The 22,890-nt window shown below is 42.8% G+C and overlaps 2 protein-coding genes across 5 annotated transcripts in view; one reads left to right on the top strand and one right to left on the bottom strand.

Annotated features, from left to right (window-relative positions):
- The first annotated feature begins 1,587 nt into the window (after positions 1-1,587).
- On the top strand, positions 1,588-7,932 carry yars1 (tyrosyl-tRNA synthetase 1). The gene is made up of 14 exons (XM_008287614.1): positions 1,588-1,680; positions 2,685-2,754; positions 2,841-2,987; positions 3,989-4,164; positions 4,293-4,422; positions 4,606-4,686; positions 5,585-5,677; positions 5,786-5,921; positions 6,030-6,115; positions 6,204-6,339; positions 6,430-6,545; positions 6,670-6,863; positions 6,951-7,092; positions 7,214-7,932. The coding sequence occupies exons 1-14, from the start codon at positions 1,613-1,615 to the stop codon at positions 7,322-7,324; spliced, it is 1,686 nt and encodes a 561-aa protein (XP_008285836.1). The 5' UTR covers positions 1,588-1,612; the 3' UTR covers positions 7,325-7,932.
- Positions 7,933-8,034: 102 nt separating this feature from the next.
- nhsl3 (NHS like 3) overlaps positions 8,035-22,890 on the bottom strand; it is a 54,293-nt gene continuing 39,437 nt past the window's right edge. For 3 of the 4 annotated variants that reach the window (XM_008287615.1, XM_008287616.1, XM_008287618.1), the window contains 8 exons: positions 16,167-16,325; positions 15,766-15,809; positions 15,527-15,665; positions 13,984-14,091; positions 13,717-13,883; positions 13,412-13,609; positions 9,782-13,274; positions 8,035-9,312 (listed from right to left, as the gene is read on the bottom strand). In XM_008287615.1, the coding sequence (XP_008285837.1) occupies positions 9,272-9,312; positions 9,782-13,274; positions 13,412-13,609; positions 13,717-13,883; positions 13,984-14,091; positions 15,527-15,665; positions 15,766-15,809; positions 16,167-16,325 (4,349 nt within the window). In that variant the 3' untranslated portion in view covers positions 8,035-9,271. The remainder of the gene's footprint in view (positions 9,313-9,781; positions 13,275-13,411; positions 13,610-13,716; positions 13,884-13,983; positions 14,092-15,526; positions 15,666-15,765; positions 15,810-16,166; positions 16,326-22,890) is intronic. The other variant, XM_008287617.1, reaches the window with a different exon arrangement.

Below are 22,890 nucleotides of genomic sequence, written 5' to 3'. Positions count from 1 at the left end.
ACATAGTGTTGAATCCTCTCAGCGAACTGGAAAAATATGTGTTTTTTATTTTAGCCAGCATGTTTCATTTTGTGTGAATGTGAGTGTGCTTGGTTCTGTTTGTCTGTGTAGCTCTGTGATAGACTGGTGACCTGTCCAGGGTGTCCCCTGCCTTTGCCCTGAGTCAGCTGGGATAGTGAGGATTAAGCAGTGTATAGATAATGGATGGATGGATGTTTCATTTTGCTGTCTGTAGATGATATTGACATGGATACAGACTATATTAACCCTCTAGAGGTCTTGGCCTGGTTTGGCTGTTTTTGCATACTTTAGTTTTGTCTTAATATACCACATAGAAACATGTTTACCGTGCCCATGTTTGGTATCTTTTTTTTTCTCAGCACATCACCTATACTATCTGATTATTATTTTGTCAGTTTAACCAACTATATTAACATTTTGGACTCAAAAACATACAGAAAATACAAAATCTGTTTTGAAAAAACACTTTATTTAAATCAAAAACCACAAACATACTTAATGAAGCATTTTGAAAGTTGAAAATGTAACCATAGGTTGCAGATATGAATTTGAAAAGGTAACTTTAATATAAAATCAAACTAAACACACATATTTGCTACGAATATACAAAGCAGGTGTGGCTTTCTTTCTGTTTGTATATATGCCACCCCTAAAAATAGTTTCTGTTCAGAATGAGGCAGAAAGCAACATGGCAGGACCTGTTCTTCCAAGGACTTTCTTTCACTTTCGCTTTGTCCGGAACAAAAATCCGTCACAAAAAATAACAGAGATGTTGAAAGAAATGCGACCTATATTTCATATGCTTATGTTATACACGGGTTTTTTTTCTACGCAAAACATCATACAGTCGTCCTTAAATGTATGGGGGGAAAAAACAGCTGTCACTGAAATAAGTTGAAACTGACAAAAGTAATAATAAATAAAAAATAATGAAGATCATGACATTCCCTTTGAATTGTGGTTCAACAGAAATATTAAAACAAAAACAACAACAACAAAAAACAACAAGCATGATGGGACCCGTAAACTAATATTTACTTGAACAACCCTTTGAGCCAATCACTGCAATCAAGTGTTTTCTGTAACTCCCAATCAGACCTGTTGACAGGTATTTAGATTTTGGCCCACTGCTCATCAGCAAAGTGCTCTAATTTGTCAGGGCAGATTTTTTAAAATTTTATTTATTATTATTATTCTGTTCACCCACAATTCAAAAGCAATGTCTTATTTCACTAAATTATAATTTAGCAAATTTTTATTTATTATTACTTTTTTCAATTTCTAGTTATTTGAGAGACTATTGTGAATTTTGTCTTTTCTTTAATGGAAGGGTATGAAGAGGACGACTGTATCTCCGGTTTTATGTAGCCTATCGACATGAAACAAAAACTGGGAGAGTTGATCGCTTGTTTTTTTGTTTTTTTTGTCGTGATGTCTCGAAAATAAGACGTTTTTCGGCGAATTTTTCTTCACGTAGCATCTTTATCTTCACACACACGCATGTCTGGTGGTGACGGATCGATGGGCTCCGTACTCGATTGCTTCCGCCTGGCGTTGGTGTGAGTCGATAGCAGAGTCGAGGCTGTCGCTGATGCAACACACTGACAGCCTCTCTGAACCGGTTACTCTGCCCCACGTCTCACTGCAAGAAGTACCGAGGTAAGCCAGCTGCTTTTACGTTGTGGCTTTAAGGTAGAACGTGAGGTAAACGAAAAAGTTTAGCCCCTAGGTGATGTAGCTAAGCAGTTTGAGGCAGATACATCACAGGGGCTCTGGAGCTTTAGCTGCACATGGTGTTGTAGCTAACTAGTAGCTACACGGTCCTAGCTGGCTGCTTCATTCATGGAGGTTGTCTGTCCGCTATAGTAGCTAGCATTTTGTCTTAAAGTTGACTTAATGGTTTATGCCTGACATATCGAGAAAAAAAGATGTTCCGTGTTTCAGAATCATTCATTCAAAGCTTCATGTCCAAATCAAACGGAAACGTCATCATTCCCGGTTGTTAGCTTTCCATATTGCACGGCTTAAACCTGAATGAACTACTAATCTTTGGGGATTTTCGGCATATAGTCAAAACAAAAAACAGAACAAATAAAGCTGCAGTTAATGTTTAACGCGGGAAATATAACTACAAACTGAGAAAAGTAACAATAAATAAAAATTAGCAAAATTATAATTTAGTGAACTGAGACATTGCTTTTGAATTGTGTTTGAAAAGAATAATTAAAAAAATAAATAAAAAAACTGTCCCGCACACATTACAGCACTTTGCTGATGAGCAGTGGGCCAGAATCTAAATACCTGTCAACAGGTGCAGAAGTCTGATTGAGAGTTACAGAAAACACTTGATTGCAGTGATTGGCTCAAAGGGTTGTTCAACAAAATATTACTCTACGGGTCCCATCATGCTTGTTTGCTTGTTTTTTTGTTTTTGTTTTATTATTTCTATTGAACCACTATTCGAAAGCAATGTCATGATTTTCATTACATTTTAATTTGTTATTACTTTTGTCAATTTCAACTTATTTCAGTGACAGCTGTTTTTTTCCTTCTTTAATGGGAGGATTTGAATCCATTTGAGGACGACTGTATGTGACCTCCTATGTTTTATGAAAGCAAAAGTGAAATGACAGCATTACTTAAATTCCAGTCTTTGTATTCAGAGTGCCCTGCCCCATGGCTGATCAACTGAGTCCAGATGAGAAGTTCCACCTCATCACCAGGAACCTGCAGGTGAGACATGCTAACACCTGTCCATAGTGGCTATTAAAGGCCTCATGTAGCTCGATCTCATGAGTGTCTGTTTGTGTGTATTGCAGGAGGTTCTGGGAGAGGACAAGCTGAAGCAGATTCTTCAGGAGAAGGAACCCAGGGTGTACTGGGGTACGGCGACCACTGGCAAACCCCATGTCGCTTACTTCGTCCCCATGTCCAAGATAGCTGACTTCCTCAAGGCTGGATGTGAGGTGAGTCGGCTTTGGTTTGGAGGAGACTTGTCATGTCTTTGGGAATTATCGTTGCGTAAGTTTATTAGGATGACATCAGCAGAACATGACCAGGACCAAACACATAGATCTGATGGGATCGTGGATTTTTCTAGTGGGAAATTGTCATGCCCTGACATATATTTGATGGTAATCTGATCAGAAGGCCCCTGATAATTTGAGATTGAATAACCCAACTGGTAAATCGAGAGCTTCCTCTTCTGGCTCATCTTCCTTTTCATCACAACGGTTTACTGCAACATCTGCGTTACTGCTGACACTGCACTAATGCCCATCTCGAGCTCCATTTTTCCATCACTCAAGAACAAGATCATCCTTTTTAGGACAGTGCATCACCATTCCTAAAGTTGACTCTTTCTTCAGGTCTTTCAGTCAAACGGGGTTTTGATTTGCCTTTCCTGCAAACCTATGAACAGTTCTCTCTAAAAGTTTTTTTGGTCTTGCAGACCTCAGTTTGACCTCCACCACACTTTTAACTGGCATTCCTTAATTACATCATGAACTCAGGACACAGCTACCTAAAAATGCTTAAAGACTTTTCATGCTGGCAGCTGCTTATGCTTAATTGTTGGGACAAGGTCAGTCAGAGTGTCGATAAAGCTGTAAAATCTGCAACACCTGGCTTTTCCCAGCAATGACTGTGAACAGGCCATCACCCTAACAAGCTAATTAAGGTGTGACACCTTGCCAGAAGTTATCAGGGAACTCAGATCTCATGTGGTGGCCAAATGTTTGCCTGCTGCTCCTTTGCTTTTTTCCTCTTTAAAATTGTACAAAACAAAAATAAAATGTTGATCTTGCTTAAAATGTTGAAAAGAATGTTTGATGTTTATTTTATACCTTTTGCAGATCAGACCACCTGCTGCTCATTCAAACTGTTCACTGACAGATATTTGGACCAGGGGTGCCAAAGCTTGTGCATGTTGCTGTTACTTACTTGGGTTTCTTCTTCCTTTCCTCAGGTCACAATTCTGTTTGCAGACTTGCATGCCTACCTGGACAACATGAAGGCTCCCTGGGAGCTGCTGGAGCTCAGGGTGAAGTACTACGAGCAGGTCATCAAGGCCATGCTGGAAAGCATCGGTGTGCCTCTGGATAAACTCAAGTTCATCAAAGGAACTGACTTCCAGCTCAGCAGGTCAGTTGTACTGTTGGTACCCAGAGAGTGACTTAACATGCTCTTCTTTAACTTTAGATTCTCGGAAAACAACTTTGTGGCTGCAGCCTATTCTAAAACTGAGGGTCCATCTTTTTGTGTTTGTGCAGAGAGTACACTCTGGATGTGTACCGCCTGTCCTCCATGATGACAGAGCACGATGCTAAGAAGGCTGGAGCTGAGGTTGTCAAACAGGTGGAGCATCCTCTGCTGAGTGGTCTGCTGTACCCTGGACTACAGGTAATAACACTGTCCTAGATGGAGGAGGAACTTTGCACTGCTACTAAGCAGTGGTATTAGATATTTCCAGTGTGTCCTCATGAGCTCAGTTAGTAATTGATATCCAGTTGTTTATAGGAAAATAAAAATAAAGGTGTTCATTGTAGAATTTGTCACAGTAAATACAATTGTGTTTGTCCTCAGGCTCTGGATGAGGAGTACCTGAAAGTGGACGCCCAGTTTGGAGGAGTTGACCAGAGAAAGATCTTCACTCTGGCAGAGAAGGTGTGATATACAGCAGCACATTTATCATGTTTGTCCACTAGTCTGGGTCGACTCTCTTTAGCTGTGGCAAACTGTGAGGACTTGTGTCCACTGCAGCCTCACAGCAGGGGACGTCGGGAAAATGACCTCCACAGCAAAACAGAGTCACCGGATCCCCTGACTGTAGGGGTCAAGGGTTCAGTGCTGTTTTTTTTTTTTTTGCTTTACATTTCACGTGGCCCATCTACTCATCTGACTTACTTTGCTCCATATCTCTGTAAACTAGTATGTTGTTGTACCATTAAAGTCTCAAATGTTAGTTCATCGTTCTCATGAGGGATCTATGCCCTGCAAACTCACAATAATACCCCCCTTAATGTAAATGTCACCAGGTTTGCGCATTGGCAGTCCCAGTCAGAGTTGCTCTTCTTTTTTTTCCGACACGTTGCACTCAAGTGTACATTGTCTGTCACAGTTTCTGAATTTATTAACAAATGTCTTTCCCATAGATCTAAATGCAGATTCCGCTTTAGTTACCGCTCCTATTGAGACACTCGCCAGTTGAAGAAGTCTTTGCGACTGAAGCTCCTGCCATCTGTGCTCCAACAATGACCCCTCTTTCAGCGCGACTTAGATCGTTCTTCATGCCATCTTGATACGAAATCAAAATTAACTGGGCCTGATCTCTGGCTTTGTTCGTAGCACTTGGCTTTTTATTGACAACAGTTAAACTTGTTGAAAGAAAAATTTATTTATCTGAAGTGGTTTACTGGAGGTTGACAGTAAAAATTCTCACTACAAAACCGTATAGAACGGATTAGATTTAGGTGTTCAAGTGTTGACATTACAGAGACATGATCTTAGGAAGCTGTTTTCTGAATTAGATCTAAAATTTAGCATTTTTTTCTTTTTCTGGCAGTACCTGCCCACTCTTGGCTACGCTAAGCGTGTCCATCTGATGAACCCGATGGTGCCAGGACTCACAGGGGCTAAGATGAGCTCTTCAGAAGAGGTAGGGCTGCAGAAATGTTGCTTGTCAAGGAAAAACGCTGTGATTTCTTTGTAGACACTTTTCGTAGCTCCTACGGCCAATTCTAACTTTATCTGTTTGCGGCTGCAGGAGTCAAAGATCGATCTCCTGGACTCCAAGGAGGACGTGAAGAAGAAGCTAAAGAAAGCTTTCTGTGAGCCGGGCAACATCCAGAACAATGGAGTCCTCTCTTTTGTCAAATATGTCCTCTTCCCTCTACGAGGAGGTAAAAAAAAAAACTCCCACTTTAGTCTCTTTCTGTTTTGATTTTAGATGTTTCGTCCACATGTAGAAAGAGTATAAAATAAGTGGATAATTAGTGTCATTGTTTCAGAGTTCTCCATCAAAAGAGACCCGAAGTGGGGTGGAGACAAAGTTTACACTGTGTTTGAAGAGGTGGAAAAGGACTTTGCTGAAGAGGTATGGCTAAACTTGTTTATTTAGAAAAATGAAAGCTATAACTGAAGTATATCTTGGTCTGACTATGAATAATCTCTCGCCTTTTTAGTCGATCCACCCTGGAGACCTGAAGGCCTCAGTGGAAACTGCGCTGAATCTGCTACTAGAACCAATCAGAAAGAAGTTTGAGACTCCAGAGCTCCGCAAACTGACCAACACTGCCTATCCTGATCCCTCAAAAATGAGTCAGTGTTCAACTACGTGACAAGTTTGGCATAAAATTGGGAAGTAGCTTTTTGCTGAGACTTAACATTGCTTTGTGTGTGTGTTATCAGAAGCAGGAGGAAAGGGAGCTAAGGCAGGAGGAGGAGGTGGAGGTGGAGGAGAGAATGATGAGCTGGCCCCGTCCAGACTGGACATTAGGGTGGGCAAGATCATCAGTGTGGAGAAGGTTAGTTCAGCTGGTTACTGTTTAATCTGAACTACTTTCAGATCAGCTGTGTGGAGATGATATCGTGTTACGAGAACTGTTTCTGTCTGTGTTCACATGGGTTCCTTCTCCTTCACATCTGCAGCATCCGGACGCTGATTCACTCTACCTGGAGAAGATCGACGTGGGAGAGCCAGAGCCAAGGACGGTGGTCAGCGGCCTGGTAGCTTATGTTTCGCAGGAGGACCTGCAAGACAGAACGGTGCTGCTGCTGTGCAACCTGAAACCCCAGAAGATGCGAGGGATCGAATCTCAAGCCATGCTGCTATGTGCCTCCATGTGAGTGTCATTTCTTCTTCTGACAAATGTAATGTAGCTTTCAATGAAATTTTTACGACTCCTCCGATCTGTCCGGTTGATTTCCAGTGACGGGGACCCCAGGAGGGTGGAGCCTCTGGACGCTCCCGAGGGTTCGTCACCAGGCGATCGAGTCTTTGTGGAAGGATATGAGACCGGCAAGCCAGATGAAAAACTCAACCCAAAGAAGAAGGTGTGGGAGAAACTACAGGTGCGTTTGAGCCACATTTGATATGTTCTCTGCTCCGACATACACTAAATTGCAGCAGATACGACTTCACCTAAAAGTCTGAACTGAGATAAACCACATGTACATAATTGTGTTGTTTTAGGTGGACCTGAAGGTGTCAGACGAGTGTGTAGCTCAGTGGAAAGACAAGCAGCTGATGACCAAACTGGGACAGATCACATGTAAGACACTGAAAGGAGGCAACATCAGCTAAATACGCACACAATACATTCATCAGTGAAGCTGCTTCCGCCGGCCACACAAGATTACTTTCATGAACAAATTGCCATGGCTACATCAAACTTCATCTGGTTGTTTCTTGAGGAATGATGGGACACGGATGCCAAAAGTCGGAGATGTTTCAGATCAACTGGGATGGATTCTGTTAACGTTTAATTCCTAAAACACAAACGGTCACTTGAAACAAAAACTATGTAACTAATCAAGCTATGAGTCACTGCTTTCTCTCTCTATTTTTGGAATCAAATGTTGTCGCTAATGCATTTAAATGTACAAGTACAACAGATGTTCAGCAAATCTGAGATGACTGGTTCTGTTCAGCTGAAGGTCTACAGTCTGGATTGCTCATTCCTGGACATAGCTAATACAGGGTAACTCAGGTTTCTAAAAAGGGACTTTCAGTGCATTTTTCAGTTGAAGATCAGGGCAGGACATGGTTTTATGGGTTCCAGACATCAGAAGTATATAAAAATCAATATGCCTTGTACTATAAGACAGTTGTAAGATCCGTATCTGGACGTGAAATGTCATAATCAAATAATGCATCATCTCTAATATGAAATAAATGCTGGCTAAACTCTGTGGTCTGCAAGAAATTTGATGTTTTTGTGTTGGATGAGGAAAAAATGTACAATAGCCATGTTTAGGTGTCACTTCTTTAAAGCACGAATGCAGGAAACAGCGTTTAATACACGTAAATTTTATTTATAGAAGTAATAACTGTACATAATTCTTTATAATCTTCAAAATGTAGATTTTGACCCACTATGAAGGGTCAGTATAATTCACTCGCTAATGATTCTGCTGGAGGGGGGAGGTGTTTTGTGCAAATCGTGATGAGTTTAATTTCCCACCATGTAAAGGCTTGGGCCAAAGTTTTAGGTACTTAATAAAAACACTGACTTCACACTAAGTCTGTTCCAGTGTATCAATCATCCAGGGCCAATCACAAAATCCACAGCCCTAAAAGTGGTTCTCAGATCAACTAGATGCTTAAATATTTCATATTTGGTAGGAAAAGGTGACCGACAGTGCTACTAGTGGAAACAACCACACATAAATAAATAGGATATTGGTGTTACTGTTTTCGCAAAAGATATCGCAGAATGTTTTAGGCAGACTTTTACAACGCCCAAGAATTGTATAGAAAGCAATAAAAATGCACATTTTAGCAGTTGCTGTAGTCAAATGCTTTTTTTCCCCCGTTAAGTCTTAATGATTTAGCTTTACAAAAGTGCCTCTGTCCTAACTGAAAAAAAAAACATCTCATTTTTTGTGAGTATGCAGCATCCCTTTTTTCTTCAAATACTCGTCCATACAGTAAAAAGGACTGAAACTAAGCGCGTCAATGTCTTCACTCATATATCTATGTAGGGAAGTGATGTCCTGTCCTAGAATGGAGGATGCTTTTGTCAAACTTTTCTGACAACTGAGTAAATCCTTGTGAGAATTCTGCATTATAATACAACAGGGAAAATAAACAGACAATAAACCTCTGTACAGAAATGCTTAGCCAGAACAAACCCTTTTCTCTGAGCTGCAGGTAACACTACCTAATGTAACCTCTGGGAGGCGATCTCACACAAGCCAAATATTCATATTAATTTAAGCCAATGTACACCATTTCACCCTGAGGGGCTTTAACAGGAGATAAACTATATCTTAGAAAAATACTCCAGAATAAAGCTATCATTAGAAATCGGGAGTGACACATTTTTTTTTGCATAAATATGTAGGAAGGCCATTACAGGCTAAGGCTTTTGGAGAAGACTTAACACACAACAACACTCAGATAGTTGAACTTAGTGTCTCTCAGTAATGTCAGTCAGTCAGTCCTTGCTGTGGGTTGTCCTTTTACTTGCTTGTAGTCTTTTCTTTCTTCCTCTGGCGTGAGTCTTCAGTTAATCATCAGGGAGCTCTTTTAAAACAGTGTTTCAATTGTGTCCGCTGTCACTCTTGTAGCTGGAAGGGAAAGGCAAGAAGAGGTTAGACATTGTGGCATCGCCATAATACAGTTACAGGAACACACGTAATGACTATTCTGTCCTAATCTAATTGAATCACTGAGACATGATCACAAGCTTCAGGTTAAGGCTGATTAAAGCACATGCTTGCACATTTGGAAAGAAGCTGTGGGCAAGCCACCAGCTTTTGATTTGTACTCGAGCAGACGGTGGCTTGTGGGTGCAGCTTTCTTTTGTTGGTGTAGACAGCACAAAACATGCTCTTTTAAACTGCTTTGCTGTTCAAAATCATGGTAATGCAAGAATTTGCATTCTGCTATTTCATGACAAGAGAGTGAGTAATTGATTTATTCTGGTGCTGGATCAGCAATCATGACTCAGCAGCAGCACATTGAAAAACACTGATGAAGGCAATGGCAATCACTTTTACAAAGATAATGATGGAAGATCGTGGTTGCCGCACTTACTTAAAGTTTCAGGAGGTGTTACTCCGCTCATATGTTGTGCTCCTATCGTTCCGTTTCTTTCAATGCCGTGCTCCATCTTCGTCGAACAGCTGGAAAAACTCTGTGAAGGACTGACGCTGCCGTGGGCTGGCTTCTTAGCTACTGGTGGAGGAACTTTATCACACTTCACTTCACCATTTGAGAAAGCAGCAACCTTTGATTGGTCAGACACCTGCATGAGCTCAGCCGCCAAGCTTTGCTTCAGACTTGCCTGAGCCTCTGGGGAGGAGGCAGCTGCAGTCTCTATGACAACCTTTTTTGTGCTCCTAGAGAAGATAAAGCTGGCGGTAGAGGCTGGGGACTTGTGCATGTCACATCCTTCAGGTAATTTTAGAGACACAGCTCCTGCTTCACTGAAACAGCTGTAAGTGGGTGATCTCACACCCAGTCTGGAAGGCAGACCATCTCTTGAAGACATTGCTGCAGTTTTCATACGTATAGCTTCCTGTAAGCGCATCGAAGGAGTGCTCATGGTCACTGAGGATGTTTTTACGGCCTGAGGGGGAGATTTAATTGACAAAGACTTGCGGATGGGCTTTTGAGGAATGTTTTGAGGGCTTTGGATTGAGACTGGACAATTCTCCTGAACTGGTGCCCCCTCATTTGTGGGCTTGTCCTCAGGTGGAGCTTTCACCTGATCTTCAGTCATGTTGACTGATCTGAGACGAACCATCTGAAGCAGGGAAGGGGTTACAAGAGGTATGTTAGCATCTTCTTTAGGAATGGGTGCACTTTTGTGGCGGGAGAGAAGTTCCTTGCTTCTGGCATCTCGATGTGCTACACTGGGTTGCCTTCTGAAATTCACCCCATGGGTTAAATTGTCTGCTGGTAGTGCAGGTGCTACTGGCACCGCACATGGACCTGAAGCTTGAGTACTGGCGGGAAGTGCAGAGGGGGCCTGATCTTCAATTTTCAGAGAGCTTCGCTTCAGGGAAATGCTGGGAGGAACTGCAACCGTGACTGATACTGGGCTCTCTGCTCTTGTAATAGGTGGTATAGGAGGTGATTCCACTGGTGGAGGTGATTCCACTGGTGGAGGTGATTCCACTGGTGGAGGTGAGACACTGTCTGAAACAGATGAAACATTCTGCACTTGTTGGCAAGAAATGTCATCATCATCGTTAGGTTGTGAGACTTGGACAACAACCACTGGTTTGTGGTTATTTTCAGCTGGTTGTGAAGTAGCTGGGGGCAAGTCTGGATTTTGTACAGTACGTCCATTAGGGACGTCCAACTCTGTAGCACAGCTGTTCATTACATCTGGCGCACTGTCTGCTATGAAGGGTGGAGGAGGTGGAGGAAAATCTACCTCATCTCCTCCATCAAAGACAGAATCTCCTTCCATAGGAGGAGGAGGAGGTGGCCAGCAAGACTCCACAATGGGACTCTCTTCCTGTACCCGCTGTAATTCATTTGTTGGTATACACATGGATGAGGGAGATGTTTTCCTTGATAACGGGGGCGTAGGGTGGTATGCTGGGGGAGGGGTAGGTGGCGGTGAGACCTTATTCATTTTTGGGACCTCTATTGAAAGTGTCTGCATGCATGTGACTTCACTTCTGTCCGTTTCATTCTCACTCTTTTCAGCTAAACTTGTTACACTATTCTGTGAAGAACTTGTGTGGTTCTCAACAGATGAAGAAACCTCTGTTATGGTACTGCCACTCATTTCCTTTTGCTGTTTCTCTAATGGCTGCTCTGTCAACACCGTTTCCTCTCGGTGTAGTATTGTCACAGGTTTCTTCATGACAGGAGGGGGATCTTTCTTTGGACTTGTCTCTTGACTCTTTAGGTCCTTCGCTACAGAGCTACTACTCTGCTCTTGTCTCTGTTCATCTACACTTGCCCTTCTCTTCTCCTGAATTAAAGGCCTCATTTCACCTGTACCTGGGCATTCCTTGCCTTCTTGCTCTGCATGGACATCTTCAGGTTTTTCTTTGTTTTCTGACAATTCTACGACTGGTTTGCCTGTAGTTGTGTGGGTTTCAACTAAAACTTGCCTCTCTGTTCTGGTTTCACTGTGGGCTCCTGCCTGTTTATCTGTGGTATCTTGTATCTGTGCTGGTTTCTGGGTGACATTAGAGAATGGTCCACACAGGAGCTCAAAGGTGCGTCTGTTGTGAACCCATGTCTCTGGAGGAGGAGGACATGGTGCCTTGACTTTAGGAGGTGGGGGGATGTCCAACAGCTCTCTGATTTCCGCTCTACAAGTTGAGGGATTGCTACTCGGTGTGGCTGCTTTTGGAGCAACAGTGGGTGGAGATCCCTGTGGAAGTGGATTTGGGCTACATGTGGGGACATCTGCACTTGCAAGCTCAGATGTGCCAGATGATAAAGAGGTAAGTGAGGATGAAGGGGAAGCTGCTGAAGATGAGGCCCGAGACACCGATCTTTCTGGTTTGACAGGTTTCTTCTTCTGTTTGTCTGGGGAGGTTGGGGAGATCCCTTTTGGAGAAAGTGTTGGAGTACCACTCTGACTAGAGTAACCACTGGAAGGGGACATGGTCCGTTCAAATTTACCCCCTTCCGAGGGAGTTTTCTGTGGGGAAGAGGTGCTGGATTCTGGTGGTGCCTCTGTTGTACCTCCAGCCTCATGAGAAGAATCCTGTGTGGGGCTCAAAGGAGTGGAGGAAGAATCCAAGGACCTTGACTCAGTAGAGTTTGATACGGTTGTACCGTCATCTGTTGTAACCAGCTTTGTCTCATCCTTTGCTACATTGTTTTCTGTGGCAGTTTTCACCTCCTCTGAAGTAGAGTCATTGAAATCCTTGCTGTCCACTAGAACCCTGGAGTTACCTCTGATCTTATTACTATGCAGGGAGTTTGTTCTCCGTGGAGGTGCTGGGGGTTGTTTAGTCTTCATAACTGAAAGACTACGAGTGCAGTTGCGCTTGTTCTTTGCATGTTCCTCAGCCGCCACTGACCCTGATGCAGCAGACTCAGACTCTGGTCCTGTATCAGCATTTTCAATTTTACTGCCGGGGCTGCTAATCAAACTAACAGAGCTACGGAGACTGACAAGGTCTTGGTCCCCACCAGTCTGCTCTGCCTGGCTTTCCTGTACATGAAGACCTGCTTTCTGTGAGTTACCGCTGCGTGTGCTACTCTTGGACGAAACAGACGAGGAGTTTGAAATAATTGTCTTTGAAGACTGTGACTCGCTCCAGTTTGACCCTGAAGTTGATGTGGGCATCAGTGCAGAGTCATTGAAGGAACTGTAAGTCTGGGAACCATCACCTTCTGATCTTCGAGACAACAAAGGGCTGACTGAGTCCCCAGATGCCAGACTGCTTTTACTAACAGTGCGAACACTACTACCATGGTTGACACTGTTGCCACGAGTCCGGCTGCTGCTGCGGTCAATCTCAATGACTTCAATTGAGGCTGGCAAGACAGCATTGGGGATGATTGTAGATAAGTAGGTGGCCTGAGGAGAGATGGACATCACTGGGCCCTAGACGGAAGCAGAAATAGGTATTTCACATTGAAAGGTAACACATAGTCAAGGCACAGTCAAGTACTACAGACTCAATTTTCATATAACCAATTTTAATGTCATATCTGCAACTGCCTGCCTGATTATCTTCCTACCTGAGGTTCCTGGAGGAAGCTAAACATCGAAGGAGAGAATGAGGACAAAGTGGTCATGCCAGGTACTGCAAGGGACTTTGGTCTCAGGATGGAGGTGGAGCAAAGATGGGAACCAAAGCCCTGCTGGTTGAAAGACTGCTCATCTTGGTACACTGCCTGGAGGTGCTTTCTCACCAGCTGTTCATCTCGGAATGCCTGCTTTGTAATGAAGAGAAGACCATTCTTAAGTGACAAAAATAAATGAACCTGGTCATTTATGTTAAGACTATTCAGAACTACTTAAATCTTTCCGGAGAACCCTTTACCTCCAGCTCTGAAAGGTGTACCCTTGCGCCCTCCTTATTTGCCACTGGAGTCCCTCCATCAACCGTAGGAATGATAACAACACCTGATTGGCTGTCACTCACTTGCCTGTCGTGATTAGGGAGCTGGGTAGAAACTAGTGGCTGAAAGGTGGAGCTTCTGTGCAGAGCTGGGAAAAAAAATTGATAACTGTCAATAACATGTTGTTTTCCAGAATGGATCGTATGGTTTTCTTTCGCAGTCTGCAGGGGATGATGCTGTGGACGTACCAAGCTCTTTCTGGACCTGGTTGGGTATACCCATGATCGTGGTCCTCCTGCTCCTCTTCCTGCTCTTATCTAGTCTTTTCACTGGATTCAGAGGCTTAAACGTAGAACCTGAAAGACAGATGAAAAACTGACCCAAGGGAATTTGTGTTGGACTATTTTTGCATGGTAACGAAACAAAGAATCTACAGTCATGTTAGTCTCTATGTGAGGCTAAACTTGAGGTGAACTCTCCCATGAGCACACTTACCATTATAATTGCTGAAGTAATATAGACAAAATGTTCTTTATTTTGTTTAGCCGTTAGCGAGGAAAAAATTACAAATAAGCACTAAACGGCCTCTGAGACAGAAAGATGTATTCATTGTAGAAGTGCAGTTAGTCAAATGGCCACTTGAGATTGTCTACAAAACCGTGTCAACCCCCATGTTGAAATGACCAACTTTACAGCAGATGTAAAAGTGTTTCGAAAACAATGGTTTTGGTCTCTTGAGCTAATTGAGCTTATTTCCATGTTCATGGCAACTGTGCAAGAGGTGAATTATTATATAACTCACCCATTTAAATTTAAGGCCGCGGCTGTTTTGTGTGAGAGGATGAGTGATAGGACAGTCCTTGGCCAAGAGACATACACATGCACTGCCTCAGCTTCACTCATCACTTTACAACTTTGCTCAGGTGCTTTCAAGATGGCTTAAGCCGCCTTACTGAGGTTCAAAACTGCTGTTTAGGAAACCTGAACATCTATGTCCATCTTTATATACACTCAGTGATTAGCACAAAACTGAGGCAGTTGGGAATGTCCTTAGTTTTTTTTGTGGTATTTGGTCATAGAACATGTTGGACAGAATTACATTTTAACCACTTAACAGGTTCGGAGGTCTACATTATTACAATCCATCTTTGGGGAACATCAATGTATGTACCGAATTTAAGAGAAAACCACTGAAAAGTTGTTGAGTTTCTTAATGAATTTCACAATAACCCGCCCAACAGTTGATGAGAAATGTCTGTCTTGACCAAAGTGGAGGACTAACCAACCCTAGAACCAAATTGCTGGCATGATAAATCACAAACGAACGAGGCAAAGTATATGAGGGAACTGTCTTTTCTCGAGGATTTTAAAAAGGATGTTTGAAATGTGATCAGAATACCAATCACTGCGTGTGCACACGCGCAGAATGACATGCTTTGCCTTCGAGCTGTGATGTGCAGAGGCAGCCGCCGTGCTGTCTTCAAATGCTTAGAACTTCTGAGTTATCGAGAAAGCTTCAGCTGCGCATATGAGTGCGTGTCTGTGTCAAGTTCCTCTTCCTTTGATTTCACACCATAACTGCAGAGGCACCAAGCAGCTGGGAATGAGACGTGCATGCTAAATAAGTATCCGCCTGTGACTCGTCATGAAGCAGTACACTCAGGAACAACGCTCCAACTGCTTTCACGGCCGCTATGATTATTTCCTATTTCTCTAAGATGAACAAGATATGGAAGCTTCCTTTCCAAGCACTTTTACACACACACACAGACAAACAGGACTGCCGTTTACCTTGGCGGGTAAGCACAGGCCTGTTTAATGCAGCAGAGGTTACTGTGGTATCAGTATTCCCAGTGGTGGATCTTGACTCCGGAGAACCACCTCCGTCCTTGAAGCTGACATCCTGCTCCGGACGGAGAGTGTCTGTGGACTGCAGGGGATACACACACAACAGTGTTTAGCTACGTGGCATTTTTTTTGTATATAGGAAGTGGAGGAAAAATGATCCACAGAGCCTTTGGGGCACTTACAGCAATGCTTTCATCGTCAGCGAAGTTCACTCCATTTTTGTGCTCTGTGGGAACCAAAGAAACAAAGGCTAAGACAGAATTTAAATACAGTAAAACACCATCTACAATCATGTATACACACAATCTCTATCACTGATGTAATCATAGATAAAAACAAAACGTGCGGTAAACTTTTATCTTTAGCCTGTCACCTCCTTGTTCAAAAATTTTAAAGAAGAAACTAACAAAACTTTGGTCGTCTACGAGAAAATTTTCTTTAAGTGTTTCCAATGTCAGAATATTTTTTTCAGAAAATTTTCCCAGATTGAAGTTCTTTCAAATGTTTCCATGAGTTTTATCGAATGTGATGCTTTAAAATGTGCATGAAAGTAAACAATATGGCAACACAGCTCATGTCTTGCCTTCTTGCTGCAGTATCTTAAGTCCCTCCTGAGCTTCAGTGTGCAGGTCTTCCAGATATTGTGGCCGACTGCCCTCAATGAAGACATTCTCCTGGTAGTGCTGTGAGGCGGTGTAGTGAACCGCCAACCTCTTCTGGTCTTCATTCCCCTTTGGGCCAGCTGCAAAAAAGGAAAAAAGACAAATGTAATTAGCTTATATGACAGCTGTGATTTTGTTGTTTTATGTTTTTTTTTCTTAACTTGAAAAGGATTGCAATCATTTAACAGCAGCTCATTTCACAACTTACTCTGTGGTAATACACTCTATTTTTGCACTATGATGCCTTTCCATTTGCTACCTCCCTGTCTTCAGTGAGCAAAAACAAACATCAACACGCACTCGACAGGTGTCCAAAACTTTTATCAGCTTTACAGCGAATCCGCTGCACTTCCATCTGGCATGAGTGTGTGTTTATCGGTGCACCTTTGACGCAGCACACTCATCAGATTTGCTCAGCCAACTTCATCCCAGCCTGGCCGGCGCTCAGCAGTAAACTACTCCCTGGCTAATCTCTTGCAGTATCTTGCTTCCCTGCTAGTCTCCGCGGGGATTAGATAATCTGGACTGCACACATGCAAAGATGCTTCTGGACCCCCTGCTGCGGGGCTTTGACCGAGCTCTCCCTTCAGGGTGGCTTTATGCAGAGTCAAAGGACAGCCAAAAAAAAATAAAAATGGAGCCTGAATGGAAAATAAAATGAAGTACAGTTTGGACAATATAGGCAAAGCTGGCAGGGCCACTTGTTACTATGACCTGGCCAGCTGTAGTTCATTTGTACTACAGTGTTGAGCTTTGCAGAACTGTAAAGACCAAATCCCATTGATTGAAGTCTTTGCTTCGTGGGTGGAAACCAAGCGATGGTTAGTTTTTGTATTCTACTGCTAACATTCAAAGTGTGTCCCCCAAAACGACAATATCTGGTGATTTAGGTACACAGGAACCCTCTAGTCTTACATGCTGTTGTATTACTTGTGGAAAATTTCAGTTTTGGTGTTGAAGACGAAAAGAAGTTTGACTTTTGTGGCTTTTATTTGCTTGTCAACACACTAATTTTGTCGGGGCATACTTTTAAAAAGGGTGGGAACATTAAAAGCCGATGAGAAGAAATTATATTTAAAAAAATTAGGCCAGGTCTACAAAAAAATACATATTTTTTGTTATTTCTTTAAAGTTATTTAGCACTTGTGTTTGTGTGTGTGTTTTTTTTGCCTGTTATTATGTTCCTTCTGCCAAGGTGAGAGCTGAGGCGTATATATGTGATCAGTGGCATTTATTTGTCTCATCTCAAGAGGAACCAGAAACTGCCAAAAAGAGATGGAGCATATGCACAAGAAACTATTTTTGATGCAGATCTGGACCACTTTTGTTCAAAGTGCAAGACGATCCTCGATGGAGGATGAGTGCCCTTCGAGTTATTATCTTCAATATTAACACATGCGTATAGTTTATCAAAAAAAGAACAATTTCAGGAACGGTTACAAGACGACTAAGAACCTTGATGTTTATGTGAATTCATGCAATTGTGCAGCAGTTGGGAAATCATCTCCTTACATAAAGTGTTGCAGAAAAGCATTTTGAGCCATGTGAGCGACTACAAACTCCCCATTAGTCGGTTAAAACTGAAGAAGCCTTTTGTATGAGAAGTGAAACGTCTTCATGAACCCGCAAGAGAAGTGCAGTTGATTTCCACTGAAGCTCCTACGATTACCATGACCTGTACGACTGAGAATCTCCACAGACATATTCAGTCTCATGTTGAGAACATGACCTACAGGCAATCAGTCATGCAAAGTAGTTAAAAGCTTAGCTAAGCAAGAGTCAGCTTGAGGTGTCTGCTTTCCCTCCTTTGTCACTTAAACACTGGCTCTCAGTCTCACCTGGTTAGGTAAGACGGTGCATGTGCAGATGTACATACTGTATGTGTGTAACAGACACTCCCACGTTCACACAGGTGAGGCAGCCCAGACACAATGTGCTCCCCTGTGTGCGGCTGTGGGAAATCTCTGTTCATTATAAACCCGAGGGGCAGTCTGAGGACCGCCACTACACACAACTGAGTCAACACACACATGCGCTGCTGTAACTACCAGTTGTGACTAATTGGAGAACCAGCTCCGCCCCGAGACTCCGCCGGACCCCTGCAGAAGGTTTTAGGGATTTTGGTGATTAAAACGATCGTCAAAAAAGTCAGCAAAGCCCTTTATCTCATTAGAGGAGACCCCCAAATTGCGTTCAAACACTAATTCTTGCTTGTCTGTGTTTGCGAGACAGATGCCCGTACCAGTAATCATCTATCAACTGAAGCAAAAACACAAGTTCAACAACCCCACAGCTTCAGCAGCGCAAACTTTTTTAAGGAAATATCAGAAAGCAGGTCATCCAAACTCCAGCAAACGGCAATCAAAGCAAAGTTAAAGAGCTTTACTGTCGTTTAAACGTCAAAGCTGCTGCCAAGTTCCTCAACGTGAGCCGGCACTCACCCTTCTTTTTGAAGACAGACAGGAGAGAGTGGATGCTCTTCCTCAAGTAGACAACCATGCCTACAGCCGCGCCATAGCAGATAGAAAAATCAAGACGTTGACGTAAAAGCAAAACAGAGTCCAACAAGTCCTCTTTCTGTCACTGGTGAGAGAAATCAGTTTGATTTTTACAAAGAAAATCCAGATGCTCCGTCCTCTGAGGAAAAGGAGCAAAAAGCTTGACAGCAGTTTGTCTGCTGGTGAGCGGAGCTGCTTCTGCAGAGTGTCTGAGTGACTTGGGGAAGGACAAGTGCACAATAAGATCTGCTTCCAGCCAAAGCAGCCTGTCCCAGCTGCCTTATCCCCGAGTCTGATACCCTCCTCCCTCCCTTCCCCCTCTGCTCTCTCTCTCTCTCTGTCTCTCTAGCTCACTCCATTGCAATTCCCTCTCTATTGTCAAATGATGAACCCCCTCCCCGCCAGCAAAACGCCTGTCAAAGTTTGGCTTTCAGGAGGCGACCACCCCCCACTTCATACAATATAGCCGGACACGTGTGAGGATACACACACACACACACACCAACCAAGTGAAGCCCCTGGTTACACCCTCCTCATATAGATTCGCTTGAATGCGTTTTAGTAGAGACAAAACCACCCGAGAAATAGACTGGAATAGACAGAACTTAACTCCAGGTGTTGGTGGATTTTACAGATAGTGTGAAATAAAACCTTGCTATTTACCAACTTAAACTGACAAACAGATGACAAGTTTGAAGAGAAACTTTACATGAAAATGGGACAATATTGGTAAATCAAAATTATCTCCTTCCAGCTTCTTTCTGCTGTTCTATATTTTGGCTGCACCAAAAGCTGGAACCATCCCATAATCACTGATATGTTTTGGGAGTTGTTAAGTTCTGCTTGTCATTGTCCACGCGCTAATGGCAGCCCTCAGCATTATGCTTCTGTCTGACGCTGTGTCTAATTATCTAAGGGCCACGGGGGGCTGCATTTGACAGGAAAGGTTGTGTCCTCGCTGTGAAAAGCTAAAGAACCATTTGTACTGTATGTTTTTAACCCGCTTCTGTATCGCGACATCACTCTCGCCGGTGCCCTCGTTCCCTCCCTCTGTCTCTGCCAATCTCTCCTCCCTCACATCTTCCTCCATCTCAACCCTTTCTCTGCCCCTTAGCCCCACAGCCAACAAAGGTCTAGTTTGAGTTATAAATAGCAGACATGACCTCGGTTCATCATCTGTAATGGTGCTGTCTGGCGGTGAGGTTCTGTACGGCTGCTAATGTTTCCTGACGAGGTGCAGAGGGTATGAAATGCAACACAGCTATGAAAAAATAAAAAAACTAAACAACACCAAGGATTGTTTTCCCAGTGAAGGAGCAGCACTTCGATCCACTTGCCCTCTGAATGGATGTTTATTCCCAGGAAAGTGGCACAGCAGGGGGGCAACAGCTGGTCCGGACCAGCTGGAGAGGGCAGTAACGCAATTACCTTCAACCGTTCCCCTCACTGACACAAACACAGGACTCCCGGCGATGGTAAAATAAAGGTGGTGACGCTAAGCTGCTCCAGTGGAGAAATCTCCACCTCGGGGTCAGACTGCCCAGCCCAGGGGTGCTGGCATTAGCTGGACTGAGTTGAGGCTGGAATAAGCATTCAGCAGAGCAGCTTTAGACACCGGAGCCATGCCAGAGGATTAACTCTGCCGGTAGCTTAACCTGTCCATCTCTTCACCTTACACTCCCTCGCACCTGACGTTTGTTTTCCCTCCATCAGCCCGTCTATTCCGTCCACCGCGTCTCGGCTTCCCGTCTAATCTATCCTCTGGATGACATCACTCACGCAGCTACTCATCAACTCCTAATCCATATTAATTTCTGCGCGACAGTTTACCAATACGGGACACGAGGGAGCTTATGTGCATGAGAAAGCAGCTTTGTTTCACACTTATGTGGCTCTTTAGGTTCCAAACACTCCCTTTCTGCTGAAATAAATCCGTTCCACACCCAGCTCCCCCCCCCCAAGCACAGACCTTTACTATGTGTGCCAGTTTTGGGGGTCTCTGGCTCCAGCCTGTGTACCCCCCCCTCCCCACCTCCTGTTGTTAACCAATACCCCACATATCAATATTCATTAGAAGGCCTAAAGAGACACCATCTGGTCCTGGGGGAGAGGGCAGAGGGGAGAGAGGGGCTGCACATGCCTTTGATTCACACAACACACCATTCCCCTGCATAAGCAACACAGTACATTACAGAGGAGGGGAGGTTTCATGTTATAGCTCTGATTCTATCCTTGTTCGTGTGTTTTACCTCGGCTATGCTGTTTGTGAGGTTAATTTGATCTATTTTTTTGACTTCCTTAGTGATATTTTATTGTTATCGTGACACATTTATATCCTGAGTCATACTTTTTACTTCTTTATTAATGTACCGTTGCATTTTCATGGCTAATCCTTGGTCTCAAATAAAAATGTGCATTCTAATGTGCCACATGTAAATAAATAAGCTGACTTGACTTGAACGAACAAATTCTAACTTTATGCTATTTCAAATTTCCAAAGTTTGATTTAGAAGTTAAGAAAAATCGCTTAACTATTCTACCTCCTTCCAACAGCATTAAATCAGCTGCTGTGCCGTTTTTTACTGGATAATTGGTGCCTGGTTCGTTTAAAGATAATATCATAAATCACCAGTGCCAGACTGGCGGACTTGTTAGCAGGTCAAATCGCCTGTGAAAGAACAATCACAGTTCAGGCGCCCAACAAAACACGAGTGTTAAAATGTCAGAGGCCACAAAACACACGCTTCATTAGTGAGAGACACGTTTAAAAATAATGGTCGTCATCTGACACGCCGTTCTGCTTCACTGATTTACATCTCCTGTTGTGAATTCCAGCCAGGTTTGGGTTTAATCTACTGAGAAGCTCAATTTAAACTACAGAAGTGAAACAATTCCCCATTCGACAGAAAATAAATGTGCAACTATTTGAGTCATTGATTAATTAATACATCTTGCATTTAAAAAATATTAAAAAATAAATGTATTAAATTTTGTCTGGTTTCAATTTCTAGAAGATTTTCTATATTTTGGTTCTTGGTCAAACTTGAAACTTCACTTAAAAGGTGTCTCGTCACTATTTTCTTTCTTTCTTTCTTTCTTTCTTTCTTTCTTTCTTTCTTTCTTTCTTTCTTTCTTTCTTTCTTTACCAAACAATTGACGAGTTAATTATTACCAACAGGGAGATTAATCAGTAATGAAAGTAGCTGCTAGTAGCAGTGGTATGTTATGAAGGCAACATCTTGTGCTGATAGAATATTTCATTGTTTATTCAGTATCGACAATGACGTTTTTCTTCAGAAGAAGCAACAAAACTTGTCATTTAATGCTGTTGCACAACTGTAAAGTTTGGTAACTTTCAAGACTCATGAGTGAAGGTCAAACAACAACAACAAAAATACTGGCTTTAACAAGATCCTATCACATCTTTCATTCAAAGCACCCAAATGCCTACTTCCAGTTTGTATCGCAGCTCTGAAGTCTGAAGCCCACGCTTAAGCTTTCTACTTCTGGAAAGCTCCCACTGAGGTTAAAAACAGGATTTTCTCAACAGGTTTTTAAGGCTGAATTTTACTCCTCATTATGATTAAAGGGGACATATTACGCTCATTTCCAGCTATATTTTCATTCTGTGACTCCATTTGAGTAGCTTTGCGAGATTTACGCTTCAAAAACATCCTCATTTACTTCATACTGCTTGTTGTGCAGCCTCTTAATTGAGTCACTGCCTCAAACAGATAATAGTAGCTTTGGACTCTTTGACACCCCTCCCCGAACGCCTACTTTCTTCTGATTGGCCAACACATGGAAGCCTGCCGAAGTTCAGTGCTTGTGAGCATCAACCCGTTCTCTTGCATCTTCAACGTCTGAAACTGAACCTGATTTAAAATATTCAAACATTCTAGGAGGACTTCTCTGTTTGGTGAACAACACACTCATTGATTATTGTGTGAAGGAACAGTGGACATTGTGTTTTAACTACAAACCGAATCCTTCTGATAATACGTGTACATGTGGGAACTGCACTAAAATATCAACCACAGTGAAAAACATCTGTTTTGAGAAAAAAAAAGTGACATAGTGAAACGTTATTTGTCTGTCACCAAACGACTGTAGGGCATGTATAGTATAGCATGTATAGCATGTATAG

This window comes from Stegastes partitus, unplaced genomic scaffold, assembly GCF_000690725.1.
Source record: "Stegastes partitus isolate 25-593 unplaced genomic scaffold, Stegastes_partitus-1.0.2 Scaffold509, whole genome shotgun sequence".
NCBI classification, from domain to species: domain Eukaryota; kingdom Metazoa; phylum Chordata; class Actinopteri; family Pomacentridae; genus Stegastes; species Stegastes partitus.
This window is presented reverse-complemented; position numbering and strand designations above follow the sequence as displayed.